Source organism: Oreochromis niloticus, linkage group LG18 (genome assembly GCF_001858045.2).
Source record: "Oreochromis niloticus isolate F11D_XX linkage group LG18, O_niloticus_UMD_NMBU, whole genome shotgun sequence".
NCBI classification, from domain to species: Eukaryota; Metazoa; Chordata; class Actinopteri; order Cichliformes; family Cichlidae; genus Oreochromis; species Oreochromis niloticus.
The window spans coordinates 24,316,960-24,334,973 of record NC_031982.2 but is presented as its reverse complement, the minus strand read 5'-3'; the positions used below and the strand labels follow the sequence as shown (position 1 = coordinate 24,334,973).

The following is an 18,014-nucleotide window of genomic DNA, read 5'->3' as shown; positions in this document are numbered from 1 at the left end:
TTCATTTATTGAGGTGATTGTATACACTGTAAATGATCCATTAAGTACAAACCAAAACTACACTCAGACGTGTGAGCAGGCATTATACACTTTAGTCCATTTATTTTCCAGGATACTAACACATTTTAGGCAATGCAACCAAGGATTAACATTAAAGTTTGAAGATGATGATAGAATCTCAGCTTTAATTCAAGGGATTGAACAAAAACTTGCATTAACTAATGTGGAGTTATTACAGACATTACCAAAATATTAAATGAAATGCTAATTTTTAATACTTTGTCAGGATTTCTTAGCAGGCAGCTCCTGAAATCTGGTAACCTTGGATATCACCAAAGAATGCATTCTCTCTTTTTTAATGCTTTCTATGCTTAAATATGAGCTCTTTTAACTACATGCTGAGGGTTCACAGCACAAACACAAATGTTACATTTGGCCAATCAGATGGGATTTTAATACTCAAGACTAGTCAAGCTTTTTATCCTTGAGAAAACTAAATGAATAGGGCAACACTTTAGTTCTAGCTATACTGTTGGTTCCTCTGGTGGTAGCATCCATGACCAACCTGCCATCCAGAGGCTGCAGTGTCACAGCTGCACAAAGTGTCATGTGTAGCCAAGTTTTGGACCAGATTAACCAGTGTGCTGATTGGTCTATCATCATATATTCCTTTGAAGCTCCTACATGGACACTCCAGTAATGGCTACAGTCCCTCAGTTTACTCACAATCTAAAACAAGTCATTTTAGCTCTTCTTCCTTTAAGCTAATGTTATTTCAGTTAGTTGCACCTTGCAAACAGAAGGCCTGAACAGAGGATAGGAGGGGCTGCTGTGCCTGAGATGAGTGCGCTCTCTTAAGCATCATACACATCCAAAATAGAAAATAGAACAGAAATAAGGAAAAAGTCTAATAGGTCCACCTTAAGTGCAAGTTCCAAATCTAAATAGTATTTTATAGAAAGTAAATAAACACATACATAAGTAAGTAAGCAAGTTCAGTTGCGGGCATGTCATGGATAAACAGGGCTATGTAGTAAAACACACCGACGGGAAGACAAATTATGATTTTTGTAGAGAAAACAAAGCAATCAGCTTAGCTGATTGCTACATGACATAAATTTAGCATGAAAACGTTTTTCTTGTAAATAACTGATAAAAAATGAGTGAAGCTTGCCAGAAACAGTTGGAGAACCACTGCTTTAGGCACATGTTGTTAGCAATAGGAGTGCCCTTGTTTTATTTATTTTCAGCACTTTGACTTTATTTTTAATAAAAGCTTGTTTATATTGCAGCCCATGGGTTGAAATCACACAGTCAGACAGACATGCATATTCCAAATGAAAATCTTTAGCTGGATGGTTTGCACACAGGGTGGTGCTGGTGTTTTAACGCTATAGTACAGGTTTGTCATATAAAGTAAATTTTAATGAAAATGATTTAGAAACCATAAAAATTTGCAAGCGTGTCTGTAGTTTAACATGTATGGTTTTATTATCATTACGATTACTATACCAGCATGCTGTTCTTGATGTTTCACAGGATACATTCCAGTGAGTTTAATTAAGTCTTGAAAGTATAATTCCTTAAACATTTACTAAATGTTATCTGCTCTTTATGAATGCTAAACAGAAAATGACATCTCGTCATGTTGTATAATCTATTTTAAACAATATATAATGTGAACCGTAAAGATGTTATATAAATGTTATGGGGGAAATATGAACTTGCTTTCCTTGACAGCCTTAAAGAGTCTGACCAGGACTTACAGCGGCCTTAGTCATCATTCTTCTCCCAGTCCAGTAATCAAAGTACCAGGATGACAGTTAGCAGTGATATCCTGCTCTGGGGACTCGGTGGCTCTGCTCTGAGCATGGCTACATCAGCACTTATGAATGACAGGTTGAACCATCTGTTTGCTGAATTGGACAACAGAGCTGTTGAGGTGCATTGGCCATTCAGGCAGCTGCTTGTGCAGCATGTCTCATCGTGGCAATTTTTCTTTCTTTTTTTCATTTTGGTAAATTCTAATACCCCCACATCACAGAAACTTTTGTACAAACTGGCTGACTGGTACATTTCTTGTGTGCGTGCTTGCAACAAAAAACAAAGTCTTTATATAGCCCCGTTTTTGTTTTTTTAAGGCAATCTGCAGTGCTGATCTTGTGTATATGTGTGCCACGGCTAATTTCACACACAGCAGGATCGCTATATCCTGCCATCCTCTATTTACATGAAAAATGATACCTCAGCTGTAACCGTCAGAGCATTGCCCCCCCCCATGTGCAAACACATCCCCGGAGTGGCAGCACCGGGCTCAGAACACATCCTGTCAAATATGCAGAAAAACCTTGGCTTCATATGCATATCCCTCATTATGGGTTAACTGTGGCATCGCAATACCTGAATAAAGCCAAAACGGATGGACAGATGGAGGAAGGAGATGGGATAGAAGCGAGATAGGTAGGTAGGTTGACGGATGGATGGACAGAGGGAATAATGGTTGTGTCTGTGACAGAGATGTCATTGTGACATACCTCTCTCTAACACACTGTAGCCCAACACTCTGTCATAATCATGTGTGGCATGAATCTTCATTAGATGTTCCTTTTCTCCATCCCGTGCATGTTTTCTTCGAAATGAATTGTCCTTTCTACACCAGAGGAACAGATGTGTGGAAACAGCTTGAGATTTAGATTACAAGAAAATGGGATTTACCATTCCTCCTGCATTCACACAACACCTTAATACAGAGTCCCATTAGCGCCAAATGAGGATGAGTTATTCACTCAGCGAACAGTTACACCCTCCAGTCCTCAAGGCGACAAAAATGATCTCATTTGAGAAAGCTCATCTGGTTATGTGGCACAATAATGACTCTGGATGAGCTACCTTTAGAGACTCTAGTTCAAGATATATACTATTATTACTTGTTCATTATTGTGGAAGCTTCTGGCGATGACAGATGATATATGGTTTCACTGCCACAGAACCTGCTGTAGGTGTTTCTCCCCTGTTAAAATGTAAGAACACACCAAGACCCGAGGCTCTTTAGAGCCCATATTGCAGACACATTACTCCCCGAAGCTAGCACTCCTCCTGAAGAATATGCTCGCTCTTAAGACAGAATACAAGACAAGATCAGATCTGAGAGACAAGAAATATGCATTACGCAAGCCTTTTGACTATTACGGTCAAAATTAGCACCACGAAATGGGAGAAAGCACGCGAGCAGGGCTGCACGGCGTGCCACCTGAGCTGATAATCGTCTATTATTCAGCAGGTGCAGATGTGAATATTCACACCACTGGACACTTTCCACCACTTTTCCATTTGTGCACGTGCATGTTTTCCTCCCTCAGCTAATGGAGTCTGTGGATGTGCCCGTGTATTTTTCTAAAAAATTGAGGATATGTCACACATTTGAATTGCCATCTGGAAATTGGCTGCAACACCGCTCTGCCTGAACCTCCAGGTGACACAAAGGATCTACTCAGCAATGCAAATTAGCGGGGAGGAAATTTGAGGGAGTGTCCAACAAGTCTGCTCGGAGGCTGTGTACGAGGCCAAGAACATTTCATTTAAATGTTACAAATGTTCATTTATTTACCAGATTGGACACGCTGAAGTTGCCCGTGGCTTGTTGTGCAAAATGTCAGCATGGAAATAAAAGTGTTGTTATCATATTCAAGCATACTGTGAAAAAATACTGGCGTTAAAACACAAATTCACAAACACTCTGCGTCTTTTTAGAATATTTTTCACTTCCTTATCAACTCTAAGTGAAACACCTCTAGTGTGTATCTTGTAATCTGCTAATCTCCCACCTCAGGCCACATGCCAGGCATCTGTAGTTAGATATGTAGTGAAGCAGCCAGATTCATCTTGAGATAAACTGGGACAACATGATGAATAGATAATAAAGGCACCCATGGGAAAGCACTATCCGGGTTAACTCCACTGCGTAAAGATACCATTTGTAATGATGGCTGGAATCAACGGGGAAGCAGAGTGAGCAAAGCTAACTGGGCTCCTGAGTGACCAAATCAGTCGTGACTTTGCTGATACAGCAGATGGGGTGTACAAACCAATTGTAGCCGTGACAACAACAAGTGGGGTGATGAAGTACCGCCGAGCATCCTATCTGGGTCTCACCTGCTCGTTGCTATAGGCTACTGGATGCTAAACGAGAACAGCTGTACAGTCAATACAGTTCTGTACAAATCACAGAGAGATAAAATTTTAAGGCTTTTTTTAAGTACAGGTTTTGACCTGGTCACAACCTTCATGCTCAAGAGAAATGTGGGAAATGCTGATAAACAATTTATAGTCGAACTGGATTTTAAGTTTTGGTCCTAATAGGATTTCCAGTAAAACTTATACATTATGGCCAGGCTTGCTGCTCTGATCCTGGTACTACCTCCCGATTTCCCCTGCATCTTATTTCTTTCCCTTCACTCCACTCTCCGCCAGATTGCTCAGCTCTCTGTTTGAGGTTTTCCTGTTCAGCTGTGCACTAGCTCACCTTGCTCCAGCTCACCAAACCAACTGACTGTGGATTTATCCTATCTGTCCCACTCGCCAATCGTCTCCAGCAACCCAGTGGCCATCAGCCACTTGCCTTGCTCCAGCACCCCAGCCTCAGCCTCTACCTCTGGCTGAGCTCCTCCAGCCCCCATCACTCTACAACACCAGATGGCGAGTCAAAACTTCCTGCCTGCCACATCACATGCTGTTCATTTATTACTATAAATCTCCTTCAAATTTGCTTTTAACTCAGTTTTTTACATCCTGCTTTTGGCTGTTCCAACCCAATATTATTCATAAAATAACATAAGAGGTCACACTGAATAATCTAACATCCACATTAACAAGACATTAAAATGCAAAGAGACATTTACAACAAGGACAAATGTCAGAGCTATGCCCTTGGAAATTGCTGTTTAACAATAAAATACAATTAAAGAAAAGAATTGAAGTTAATGGGCTGAGTTTGCTCAGGTACTGCCAAGGCAAAGTCTAAATCAGTTTGTGTTACTATAATATCTGTTTTGGAACACATCTGATGCAGTCTGGGAGGGAAATGCAGGATGTAGCTAACACATTTCAGACTTTTAATTGGGTTTAAACCAACTGTCGGCTGATATTGGCAGTGATTTTGGTGCAGTTTATTCATTTTATCAGTGCTTTTTGCTGAAAAGCTGCCTGCTACATCTAAAACGAATGAGTCTGAACCATCTGCTGGAGCAACTCTTTGCATATATATATTTAAACTATTGCATTTTTTAAAGATGCTGATCATAGCAACTTTAGCATGATTCTAGCTCTTTTTATTTTATCTGTGTTTTCATCATGTGCAAAACATATGACAAAAAAGTGCAGCTCGTAGTGATCATCGGGCTGATCCTGAAGTCACGGTGACAGCATGTGTAGCACATGTTTGAGTTAAAAGAGCAATTTAGCAGTTCAGCAGAAGGACAATAAAATAGGGGAAATGTCACTGCCAGCTAGAATAAACCACCTATTGTGTGTGGTTGTGTGTCAGGTGTTATAGAGAAACTCATATTGGAATTTCTGTTTTGACTGCAAGTGACAGAAGTTTCAGGGCTGATGATTTTTCTGTTCACGCCACCAGAACTTGAAACAATAGGATCTGACAGGCTCTGTTCTAGAAATTAGGATGCTTGCCAGACCATCACTGCCAGCAAGCCATAAATGTTTCATGTGGTGCTGATATGGTAATCATTGGACCCCTACAATGACACCTTGTGAGAGTTGGATAACGATGGCTGTCTTTCAGGCCTGTGTGACTCTGGACTCAGTCCAACAGCTGAGGCACAGCCTGAAGTGGGAATCTGTCTGCTAAAAAAGCCGAGCTGGATCCAATAGGTGGATAAAAATCTCAATAAGATGAACAATATGAAGGTGCACCAGGTGTCCTTTAGGCATCGCGCAGCTATGGACTCATTGCAGAGATATGCCGCACAAATACATTCCTCTTACTTAAATATGCATTCCGTTTCATGAGGTTTGCAAGAGGGTCCAGGTGCCCAGTGGTGGCACAGACCCAGCTGGAGGATGTGGCTGACTAGTGCTCAGGCTGGCATACTAACAGAGCCAGGGGTGCTTTTCACAGCGAGTTGAAAGAGGCTGGCGCTGGAGCCACGAACCCAGGATTCAGAAACGCGAGCTCCAGCTGCATGTCCACTACCTCCCATATAGATAAAGAAATTAGAGACTAGAAATTTAAAGTAATTTTTTTAAACCACACCCAAGACTGGACTTGAATACTGGTCTCGTGACATTACCTGTCAACTGCAGCAGATGCACATCTTCCTGCTGTTGTGAGCACGATCTGTGTGATAAAATTTGCTGGTGCAAAAAAAAAAAAGAAACTTTGATGGGATGGAGCAATAAAAAGGGCAACATTTCTAAAACAGCTCAATGTATTATTTGTCTGAGCTGCGTGTAAGCCTTTTATTAAAGTGAAACAATCATGTCAGACACCTGTTGTTCTTGCAGGGGGTATTTATTGTTGGTCTGTGTCAGCACACTGAAATCCCTGGATAGACCATGGCTGTATTAACAGTATGACCTATTCTTGGTCATCATAATTTCCTGAGCATGTGTGTGTGCGCGTGTTTGAGTGGGAGAGGCAGAGAAAGTGACAGTGTTCGTGTGTATGAGTGTGCATTTGTGTGTCCAGTGATTGCATGCACCATATTTTCTGACACCCAATGTCATGCAGAACAAATCGCCTATTGCTGACACCAGTGATTTCTTGTCTCTACTGCTGAGAAGTGTGTGTGGAGGCAAAACAGTTGGGTCTTACTGACGGGGAGTTGGACATTTCTGTGATTAAGTAGTAATGGCCCAGGACGTGACAGGGAAACTGGGGATTTCCTCGGTCACAGGGCAATAAGAACTGCACAGCTTAGGCCTGCATGCTGCTATTTTTGGGAGTGTATATAATTATTTCAAGAGTTCTGCCACCAGAACTTTCTAAACTGATGTTTAGGCGCTCTGCCCACAAAATCCAACTTTACCGGGTGAATTGCTTGTGTTTGTGCCGAGGGATGATTGGCAGACATGAGTAACATTACGGCTTTAAAAGCAAAGAGGACTCTCATTATCCCACCACCTTCTCCACGCCTGCCTTGAATTCCAGTCTGCAGATGGGCTTAACCCACTAATTGCGGCTTGAGTTCCTACGGTATTGTTGCATGCCTGCGGTTTAGTTTAAGGTTTTAGTTATATTAAGAGATGGGTATTTTAGCATTTGTAATAGAATATGCTATCAGCCCAAACAATCACGGATGTGTGTAGCGTGATTTATGCACCTTGTGCCTCACTGTTCAGGGACTTGTTATGACTCGGTAGTGTGGAGCAACAGGGCAGTTTGCGATTTTAAATGTGATGCAAAAACGAGAGATGGAAACAAACAGTAATTAGAAGTTGATGTTTCAGTGGGAATATAAAACAGTTATTTGTGCACATGGGGCTGAGGTACTCCAGTGAGTCCTAGGTAGCTATAAATGGTGCTCTGGGGACATCTAGTGGCCAATACTGAGATAACTGAAGCAGGATATTCTTGTAATATGTTTTAAAGTGGTACTGAGCAATAAGTCTCCAGGCTTTCTGAAGGTCTTTCAAGGTTTTCTTTGGACGTTGGCTGCTTTTTCACTCATTTTCAATCGAGTCCACATACCTGATTTTTCAGAATATTTTTTTCTTTGTTTGTTTGTTGCACTTTTCAACACTGACCATTGAATTATCAAGCTTAAAAAGCACTTAAGAAATTTAGCAGACCACCACCTAGTCTAAGGTTCATGCCACAGAACCCTTAAATTAACAGTATCGGTCATTAACAAGATGTTTTTTTCTATTTTTTTCTATTATGTGTCTGTAATGGTTAATCCACCACTATGCACAAGCTCTTTAATCTAAATAATATTTTTTCATTCTAAAAAATATAAATTTTTTATCTGTTAATTTTCAAATGTACAATTATTTACAACATGCTGAGGTTAGATTGTGACCAAGCAGTAGCTAACTGAAACCTGCCAATGAAGAGATTATTATGTAATTAATAGAGATGGGCAGATCGATACCAATACCAATACTATCGATACCAGTATTACCAGTATAATATTGGTATCGGATCTATAATAGCCAGTGGAATTGGGAATTTGTTTCTAGCTTCTCAGCTCAGCATGTAGCCCACTCAACAGTTTTTCACTTTGTTTTTTGTTTGTTTTTTAAATGAAAAATATACCTCAAACATATGTATACCTTTTTGTGCTGACTGTCTATTTTATTTATAATCTATTACACATTTAAAGAACACAAGTTGACTCAAAGTCCTTTAGAGACAGGTACATCCAGGTCTCCAAAAAATCCAGTTTCAAGGTATATACAAAACTGTGCTTTTTTGTTTTTGTTTTGTTAACTAATAATTGTGAAAAGTAAAAATCACTGTGATTTTGTGAACATTAAAATGTGTTCAGAATTTGCAAACTGGTGAGGATTTATCTCCTAAATCATGACACTCTGCCCTCTCCTACGTACACTGCCTTAAAAGTATCGGTATCATTGGTATCTGGCAATACTGGCCCTGAATTTACTCAATGATATTAAAACATTTATTCATATATAATTTTCCTTTCATTGATGTTCTCCCCCAGTATTTCCAAGCCGTAATCTATGTTAACCTACTAATCTGTGGGATTTTTAATTGCAGTCGAGGCTGTTTCATTGTCATGTGATGCCTTATAGCCTCATTTCACACGGCCTTCTGCGCATCTGCATGAGTAAGGACCATCATCTCTGTTCCGGTCCTTCCTGACCCTAAAGATATGAATGACACCCCGCCCGACCACCCAGCACGTCACGAAGCCTGACACAGCCAATGAAAATGTCCAAACCGGGTGCCGCTGTTTAACGGACAGCTGCCTTACCCAACGGGAGCTTTCCGTGCGCCTTCATCCCCCGCCTGTGCTCTACGTGTAGCCAATCAACGCGCAGGATCAATTACTAATTCATTACTTCGCAAAGGGGAGTGACGCAGTTATTGTAGATGTATAGATACTCCATGCTTTACTCATATGACCTGAAATTACATTTTTTTCAAGCTTTCACGCAAAAAACAAAATCCACATAAACACAGCAAAGAGGAGGGATTCCCACTGTCATCTGCAGGCTGCATGACCATTCTCTGCGCCCCTTGAATTTGGATGCCATTCCGGGAGGAGGTTGCGGTAAACCCCGAGGACTAGATGCGATAACCATAAGGAGACATGCCGCAGCCGAAATCACGAAAAATCGCCATCCTCGGGTACAGATCCGTAGGTGAGTATGGAACGGAAGCTGAGTATTGCGGGGAAAGAGGACCCAAAGGCGGCTTCGAGTGGGACGCAGAGCCTAGATTTTAGCGGCCTTTCATGCCAGTACAAGTCCAGCGTGAGAGCGCTTTACGCCTCCTATAATAGACTTAAATTATAGGGAGTAGCATCTGACACGCGGCGTCTCAGGGCGGGCGAATGAGCGCCACCAGGTGAGACGTGGCTCTGCGGTGTGAGCGCAAGAGGCCTCCCATAACGTGTGCAAGAGAGAGATTTTAATCGATCTTATTGATAGGTTTCCGTTAGCCCTTAACCCCGGTGCCATGTTAGGCAGTGCCATGCCACGCAAACATTATCGACGGCTTTGACGCATTTAGTTTGCGTGATGATATTTAGTGATGTGTAAAAGCAAAGAAGCGCAGATTATGTACGGTGAAAGGATGTTGAGGATGGCAAGATGGCACACACAGATAGCACGGCTGGAGGCCCAGGCAGGACCAACTGCAACCCTGTAATATCCCCACAGAGACGCGTGATGTGTTTATGGTTCCCTGCTTTGTAGTAACCTCGACGATTTCTAAACGTGTTCATCAGTATTACAGCGTGCTTCATGTGGCGCATTTTAGGTTTGATCACGGTTATTAAGCTTTATATTTGTATTTTTTGTATCATTGTATGGCTGCATTCACTCATAGAGACTGATCTCGACAAAAAACAATCATAATGATGACTTCTGTAGATGTTATCCCTTAATTGCTACACTGACTTCCTTCATCTGAGGGTAACTATCGTCTCTGTGTTTACAGGAAAGTCCTCTTTGACCATCCAGTTTGTGGAAGGCCAGTTTGTTGATTCCTATGACCCAACAATAGAAAACAGTAAGTGGGGATTTTTTTTGAAATTCATACAAAAACCGGGTTTCCCCCAGGAAACTGTTTACATGAGGTGGCACACAACTCAGGTCCCTGTCTCTCTTGTCAATCAGTAGCTAAAGTCTACATGTATTGGCCCCAAAATAGCTGTTCCTGTAATATCCTATCCTCAGCATTGCTGCTCAGTGTGTACCAGCAAAGCTGAATATCAAGTTTATCCTTATTTATCATCCCAGCACTACAAATGTGTCAGTTTGTCATTAGATGCTCTTCGTAGTGCAATGAATAAATCCTTACTGGTGCATCTTCTGTAAGGTCAGAACATCGTGTTCCTCATTATTTGTCATTTACTGTCGGCCCCACACTCGGATTTGCTTACAGCCAATTCTCACACCTGAAAAGCTGGAACGAGGATGTGTTAGCTTACGCTTTCCAGCTTTAAGGTTGTTCAGAGCACCTCATGACAGAAGGAGTTAACCACCAAAGGATTTCATGGAGTGACAGTTGTTTTTCTTTCATAACTGATTTATATTTATACTACATCATGAGTACATGCACTGTTTTTTGGTCGGATGCAACATTAAATATTAGAGCTTGACCAATATGGGATTTTCAACATTTGGTGATTTAAAAAATCAGATCTATCATCATATATATTTTTTTCTTTCAGATGTGAAGCACAAACAGATTTACATTTATTAATTGTCCAGATGAACAGATTCAACTTTTGGAGATTTATTAATTGTATTATTATTTTTGAGTCCTTATTTTTTTTAAAAACACGACAGTGCTTATTAAAATAAACTTGTCTTATTGTCATAGTAAGTCGGGAATTTCCTATTTGTGCTCTGTCAGACTGCTCAGATCGGGTGTTTGCTTTGTTTGTGGTATCCAAACACCTGCTGGCAAAAGTAAAGTCGCAGAGGGCCCTCTGGTGGACACAATGTGCAACATCAACACTCATATCTTGAAGGGTGTTTCTCCCATTTCTTCTTTACTTTTTTAATGTTAATTTATTGTCTTTTGATTACTATATATCAGAAAATAGCTAATAAGGGAACGTATTAGCTATTATTATAGCTATTCATGTTTGCCTTTATTAGCTATTTGCCAATTTAATAGACTCCCACCGATATAGCTGCAGGACCGATATCAGTTGGGCTCTATTAGATCTTTAAACTGCACTTATATGGATGCAGATATCACATAGTTACTTTTTGTACGTAAAATACAAGGTAGCTTTATAATCGCTGCGGGTTGAGTCATAGTGGTACTACACATGACAGTAAGTGGAATGCATTTGTACGCACTGTGTATATTCCACCTTATCTTTGTGGGTTTTAACAAGGTTTAGAGGTTTAGAGACCCTGTTATGAGATCAAAAGCAAGTTTGTTGTTTACAGAATTTTGATTGAATTTACTAATGAATCACTGCAGCTGTAATACAGTAATTCAATGTAATAAAAATGTGGTAACATTACAAAGCTTATGCTTTATATTTTACATTTTGAACTTAAAGTGCAGTATCAGAGAAAACTTTCTCTAAATGTGTCATTATGTACATTATGTTTAAATTATTTTTTAAAACTTGTCCGATCTGTTCTCAAAATCTAAATTCCATATTTTGACAGCTCTATGGTCTAAGTGACTTCTGATTGAATGATTTGCAAGACTTTACTGTTACCAAGCAGGGCGTGATGTTCCTTCTAAGCAAATGCGTTTAAACACAGAAACAGCTGATTCCACCACTTTCCACACTTTCAACCAGAAAGAGAGAGCTTTCTTTTGGGATATCAGCCGGCGTGCCGTTTGGTTGAGATAAACATTTCTCTCCCACTGGCATGCAGCGGGACTTCTCTAGTTAAGAAAGGAAACTTTTCTTCAAGACAATTTAAAAGCACTATTTTGGAGTGCAGGAGAACTTGCAGTTATTCATCAACCTCCAAAACAAACCTGAACCCAGCCACCCCAGAGATTTGAGTCTGAACTTGTAGGTTGTAGCTGTAGGCTATTTCTCTTCTCCCTGACATGTTCGCTCACATGCTGTCCCACCCTACGCTTCTTAAATCTGTTGTCTGTATCTATAAATAATCCCTGGATGGTTAATGTAAAATGAAGCGTCAGCGTTATCAGTGAGATGCTGCAGACTGTGCATGCCCGCTGTAGATAATACGACCCATCTCCAGGCAGATATTGACATTCCTGTCCTGAATATGCTCATCGGGAAGGATCTATAACTGGATTGTGTCTTGTATTTCTTGCAGAGAGTAATAAAGATACACTCAGCTGGATAGTACTGCATAGTTGCACAACTGTGTTGTATTTGTCATACGTATAAGAGAAAGGTATTGTATTGCCACATCTACAAAAAATTGTTTTCTTTTATTTGCAGCATTTACTAAGATGATCACAATAAATGGACAAGAGTACCATCTCCAGCTTGTAGACACAGCAGGGCAGGTATGACTCAGTGCGCTGTTTATGAACCTGCCAGTGGTTTTATTGATTTTTCTGTTTCCTTTTTAATGTGTGTCGTAACATTACATGCTAATTCCTTAAATTCGAAATCCTTTTTCCAGGATGAATACTCAATCTTCCCACAGACTTACTCCATAGATATCAATGGCTACATACTGGTCTATTCAGTTACATCAAATAAAAGGTATAGAATTCCCTCCACTTCTCAAAACCAACCTAAATATCTCCTGTGTCCTGCATAATGAGGTGGACTGAAGAAAAGCAAATAAACTTTCCCGTCGTTTCTTCCAGCTTTGAAGTTGTACAAGTTATCCATGAAAAACTGTTGGACATGGTGGGAAAAGTTCAGTAAGTACGACTTTTCATTTTGCTCTTAAAGCCATTCCAAGCCATATGACATAAATCATGCATAAATGACAACATGGCATTTACTTTTTCCTTCAATGCAGAGTTCCAATTATGCTCGTCGGAAACAAGAATGACCTACATATGGAGCGGTAAGCGCTAGCACACACCTAAATTGTACATCCCTCTAGACAATAGGTGTGCACATGGGTCAGTGCGCTTTTTGGTTTGTGTAGAAATTTATATTTGGTTTCTTATTATTTACCAGCAGAAATGAAAATTTCATGTAAAACACACTGAAATACTGAGTATTTAATATTTGGTTCACACGTCCTAAATGAAGACAGAAGCCATTTGCACTAAGCCAGGAAGCTGTACATTGTCTTGTTTAGCCCTGTGCTTTCACTGTACACAACACAGAGTCAGTGGATTAACATACACAAGCAGATTTCTAAGGAATTTAATACTGTGGGATATTTAAAGGAGAGACTGTGGCTTTATTCTGAAAGACAGTATTTGTGTTTTGGTCTGACTCTGCTGTCATCCCTGTGATTTTGCTCTCTTTAGAGTAATCAGTTGTGAAGAGGGAAAAGCATTAGCTGAATCCTGGAACGCTGCCTTCATGGAGTCCTCAGCTAAAGAGAACCAGGTAGGAAAGGCTTATTTAACCATCGGTGTGGGAGAAAAAAAATAGCCAAATATGGTTACATTCTTCACTCAAAAACCAAATAAATAAATAAATAAGTAAAGGTGGCAGTGATAACAAGGTGTGAAGTTTACACATGCTCCCTGTGACTGTGTAGGTTTCCTCCCACGGTACAAAGACATTCAAGTTTGAATGAATTTTAAATTGCCCACAGTCATGAATGTACCTGTCTTAGTATGTCAGCCCTGATATCATTTGGCAACCTGTCCGCTGCATATGACGCCTCTCACCCAGTGTCAAGTGGGATCAGCTCCTGCTTGGCTAACCCTGTAGAGCAAAGGCTTGTAGAAATAATGGAGGGATATGTGGATGGATAATTACTGAATTGCTTTCATTGTGCAGTGATGGTACGCATCCACAGGATTCTTTATTTTAGCACTCTCCATTTTCTCTCAGTGGAGGCAAGCTTACAAAGTTTCTGGTGCCGGATTGTGTTTCAATCAGGTCATCGAGTTGCCCACTCCTAGAAGTTCTAGGTTACTTTAATAAAGTCAGACGTGACCTAGTATGACTTGACACCTGTGAGAGTTCCTGAAAAAATGTAATCTAATGTGAAGACAGCCTCAGCACCACATGGACTTTCTGGTATGTTTTTGTAACACCAAGAAAGATTTACAAAAGAACAATAAAGCTGGTTTCGATTAGAAATTGTGGAGCAGGTGAGTTATGACTGGCATTTATTCGACACTTTTTAGTGGTTCTTCTGTCAAGCATCCAGCGCAAAACCCCAGTTTAGTATGACTGGCTTGACAGGGATCGTAAAGTTGTAATCTTCATTGTGATAATGCGTGAAACTTAGGAAAACTTGCATTTAATGCCATTACCTCACGGTGTTGCGTGTCATCGAAGACTGTAAAAGGTGTCACTTGTAGTCTCAAACTAACATTTGACTCTGCTTTTTACTTCAAAACTGTGACGTAGGGCTGTGCGATATGACCAAAATCTCATATCCCGATATTAAGACATCTATCGTCCGATAACGATATAAATCACAAAAATAACATTTTCTGTAAATTCTGTGAATGTCGGGCAGCTCGACTTGCGTGAAGTGTTTCCAGCTGGGCGTCGTGTACCTGGAGTCGAGTGTTTTAACTGATGCATGAAACGATACATTTTTAGACATAGGTTGTAACGGCCGCCGTTTTCTTTGTGAGTATTTAAAAGCCTGTTCTAACGTTTAAGGTTTATTTTTTAGCACCTGGCGGCTCTTTTTTGCTTCTCATCCGTAAATACTCTGCATCTTTCACGTGATTCAGTTTATTTTGAAAAGTCTCAACAGGATCTTGAGCTTTATTGTGAAAGGTTTATGTGGAAAATAAACAAGCGGACACGAGGTGGTTTTACCGTCGTTGTTGCTAACGACAACGCATAAAAACAAGCGCTTGTCCGTCTGTAGTGTGGTTATATTAAATATAAGAGAAAGAGAGAACTTTAAGAAATTAATATAGCCACTACAGTGACCATCAAAATAATGAAAAAATATTGCCGTAAACAGTTTATTTTGCGACACCACAAAACAAACGATGAAACGATAGACGTTTTTATATCGTCATCCGATATATATCGTTATATCGAACAGCCCTACTGTGACGTGCAGCATTTTTTCAATGGCAGTTGTACTTATTAATCTTTACTAATCAGTCTTTACTAAGCCACAGGCTAAAAGACCTCATACATAAGCTATACTTGGTAGCTGGCTTTTGTTGAAAGAGAAACACAATCAGGTGACAGGTTCATTTAAACGAGACAATGCAAAGTGTTTAAGTTTGTCTTCCACTTCATTAAAGCAGACACCCCAGGACGATCTGGTTCTGATATGCAGTCTCTTTACTGTCAAGAGCAAATACAGAACATATGAAGTGACACTGGAATTGAAATATGATTAAAGGCATATTTTATAGCTGGATTTAAATCTGCATAAAATGTGTTTAAAAAAAACAGGAAACCAGATCAACAAAGCAGTCTGCACTGATTTACATCAGTTCACGAGATAATAACTTGTCGCCTATAGTTGCTTTATACAGTATGAAAAACTTCTCCTTCGTTTTATTACAGTCTTGCAGCTGCAATGCCACTGCATGACCTTCCACTATTTTTCTATTTATTGAATTACATACAGATGACACTAGTCTGCCTCAGAGTAAAGTCCAATCAATAGCACACATATCAGACTGGGTCTCCTATGATATGTATTGCACTGGCATTGTTAACGTGGGAGATGTAGGATGACAGTGGCTCGTCAGTCCTGTCTGTCACTGCCTTCTTTCTTTTGCAAAAAGTACCATATGGTAAATGCTAAATGGACTAGTACTCATATAGCACTTCTCTGCTCTTACTGAGCCATCAAATCACTTTTATGCTGCAAGCCACATTTATCCCTTTGCACACACACTCCCCTACAGCACTTTGTTTTGTGGCTTTAAAGGCTTTTTACCCGTCATAAGCACGCTCATATGTTGATGGTTATATCAGAGGGATTTTGGGCTTTACTGTCTTTCCCAATCATGCTTTAAAATGTGGTTATCAGGTAATATTCTTCAGTAGTGAGACTGTGCTGCTTTACACCAAATATGAAGCCTCAACAGAAGCCCCTTAGCTTTTTGTGCATTAGCTGTTTCACAGCGATGAGCCCAGTGATTTGACTGGCTAAGAGTGAATTTAGTAGTCAACAATCAACCTCTGATTTATATTCCACTTAAGCCAGCCCAAAATAGCAGGTGTGCTTGAAGCGCCCACACAGTCTGCCTTTCCGAGACCTATCATTTGGCACTTTTCACGGCCCCTGCATTGCAGTGTAGACCAATATGTCAGTGCTGTGTTTCCTCCCTCCAAGTAGACTAAATGTCACTAATGTATTTTTAACAATAGTTTATCCTCCCTAGACAAAAATGTGTTTATTCGGTATTCTTTTGATGCTAACCGTTTTTGCCACCGGCTTTGCCAACATACCCTAATAGTAGACAACAGCAAACTAGCCACATGTGAAATACAAAACAAACCCTCCTTCTGTTTTCTGCTGGATATATTTCTCAACATAGAGTAGCAAAGTTCATATTCAGGATGTCAGTTAACCAGCTTCAAATTAAATTAGAGGCAATAGTGCTCAACTTCAACACAATGAGATCTCTGTTGTGACTAAAGTCTGTGAGGCTCCAGTGGATGAGGAGCAAATTCAAACGTGGTGTACTGAGGCATGTGACAGCATTCTGTGTATGCGTGTGTGTGTGTGTTTGGCGCTCTCTTAGACGGCCGTGGAGGTTTTCCGAAGGATGATCCTGGAGGCAGAAAAGATGGACGGTGGCGTGCAGCCAGGAAAAACATCCTGCTCCATGATGTAGAGCCGCCCAATCAACACACAGGACACTGCACTGGGATATCCCGTTACTTGAAGGCTAGCTGCCAGTTCTCCTCCACCTCAACTGACTCCACCCCCAGGGTCCTAAATATCCAATATTGTCTATTTATGGCTCTGATTCCACTGTTATTTATCAGTATTCCCTTTTGTCATCCTTGTTTTTCTTCATGTGTTTGATAAAAGAAAAGGACAAGTGGTGGTTCCTTGTCTTACATTTCCCACAACCCGCCCCTCCGTCTCTGGGCTCGGCACTGATGCAAAACACAGAATATCACAGATGTATCAGGAAAAATCCTATATCGGAAATGATGACAACTGTAACTAAGTTAGCAGTGGCTCAATGAATCTTTGCTTCCCGATATGCAGCTTCCATTTAGCCCCTTCCCTGTTTAAATAAAATGAGATAAGAGGATTGTCATATCTATCTGCCATGCATATGCCCGGAAAATGGTTAGATAAACACAGTCATTTTTTCTGATACATCACCTGCTGTTTGGTCCCACCCATATGCATCTCTTTTTCTACTTCATCTACACACAGTACCCACTTCTCTGTCCCTCGGTTTGTTTTCATAGCAGATACTGTTAGCCAAAAGAAAAAAAGAAAAAAAAATCTGCATTCATTTTCTAATGTTGAAAATGTTGTACAAATGTTTTTGATTGTAATCATTAAAGCGAAAAGTGGTTATCTAAGCAGGCTGTGTTTTTGAATTATTGCAGAGGCTGTTAGCTAATGAGTTTTGTCACCAGGAAGGCAGGGTGTTTCTCTTTGTTTGCACCCTTTTAATGATAATTGATATGTTTGGGCTAAAAGAAGAGAGAAGTACTTAGCCGTTTTGATTTATTGAATCCTTTGTGCTTCTTCGTAAAAGATGGAATAAATTGAAAAGGGTGCGGGATGCAAGCACAAGGAGAATAATG

At 40.3% G+C, this 18,014-nt stretch overlaps 1 protein-coding gene across 1 annotated transcript; it reads left to right on the top strand.

Annotated features, from left to right (window-relative positions):
• Window positions 1-9,031: 9,031 nt before the first annotated feature.
• On the top strand, window positions 9,032-17,787 carry rheb (Ras homolog, mTORC1 binding). Its single transcript, XM_003448466.5, has 8 exons — window positions 9,032-9,345; window positions 10,145-10,216; window positions 12,603-12,670; window positions 12,790-12,872; window positions 12,980-13,036; window positions 13,138-13,185; window positions 13,601-13,682; window positions 16,985-17,787. The coding sequence occupies exons 1-8, from the start codon at window positions 9,294-9,296 to the stop codon at window positions 17,075-17,077; spliced, it is 555 nt and encodes a 184-aa protein (XP_003448514.1). The 5' UTR covers window positions 9,032-9,293; the 3' UTR covers window positions 17,078-17,787.
• The last annotated feature ends 227 nt before the right edge of the window (window positions 17,788-18,014 follow it).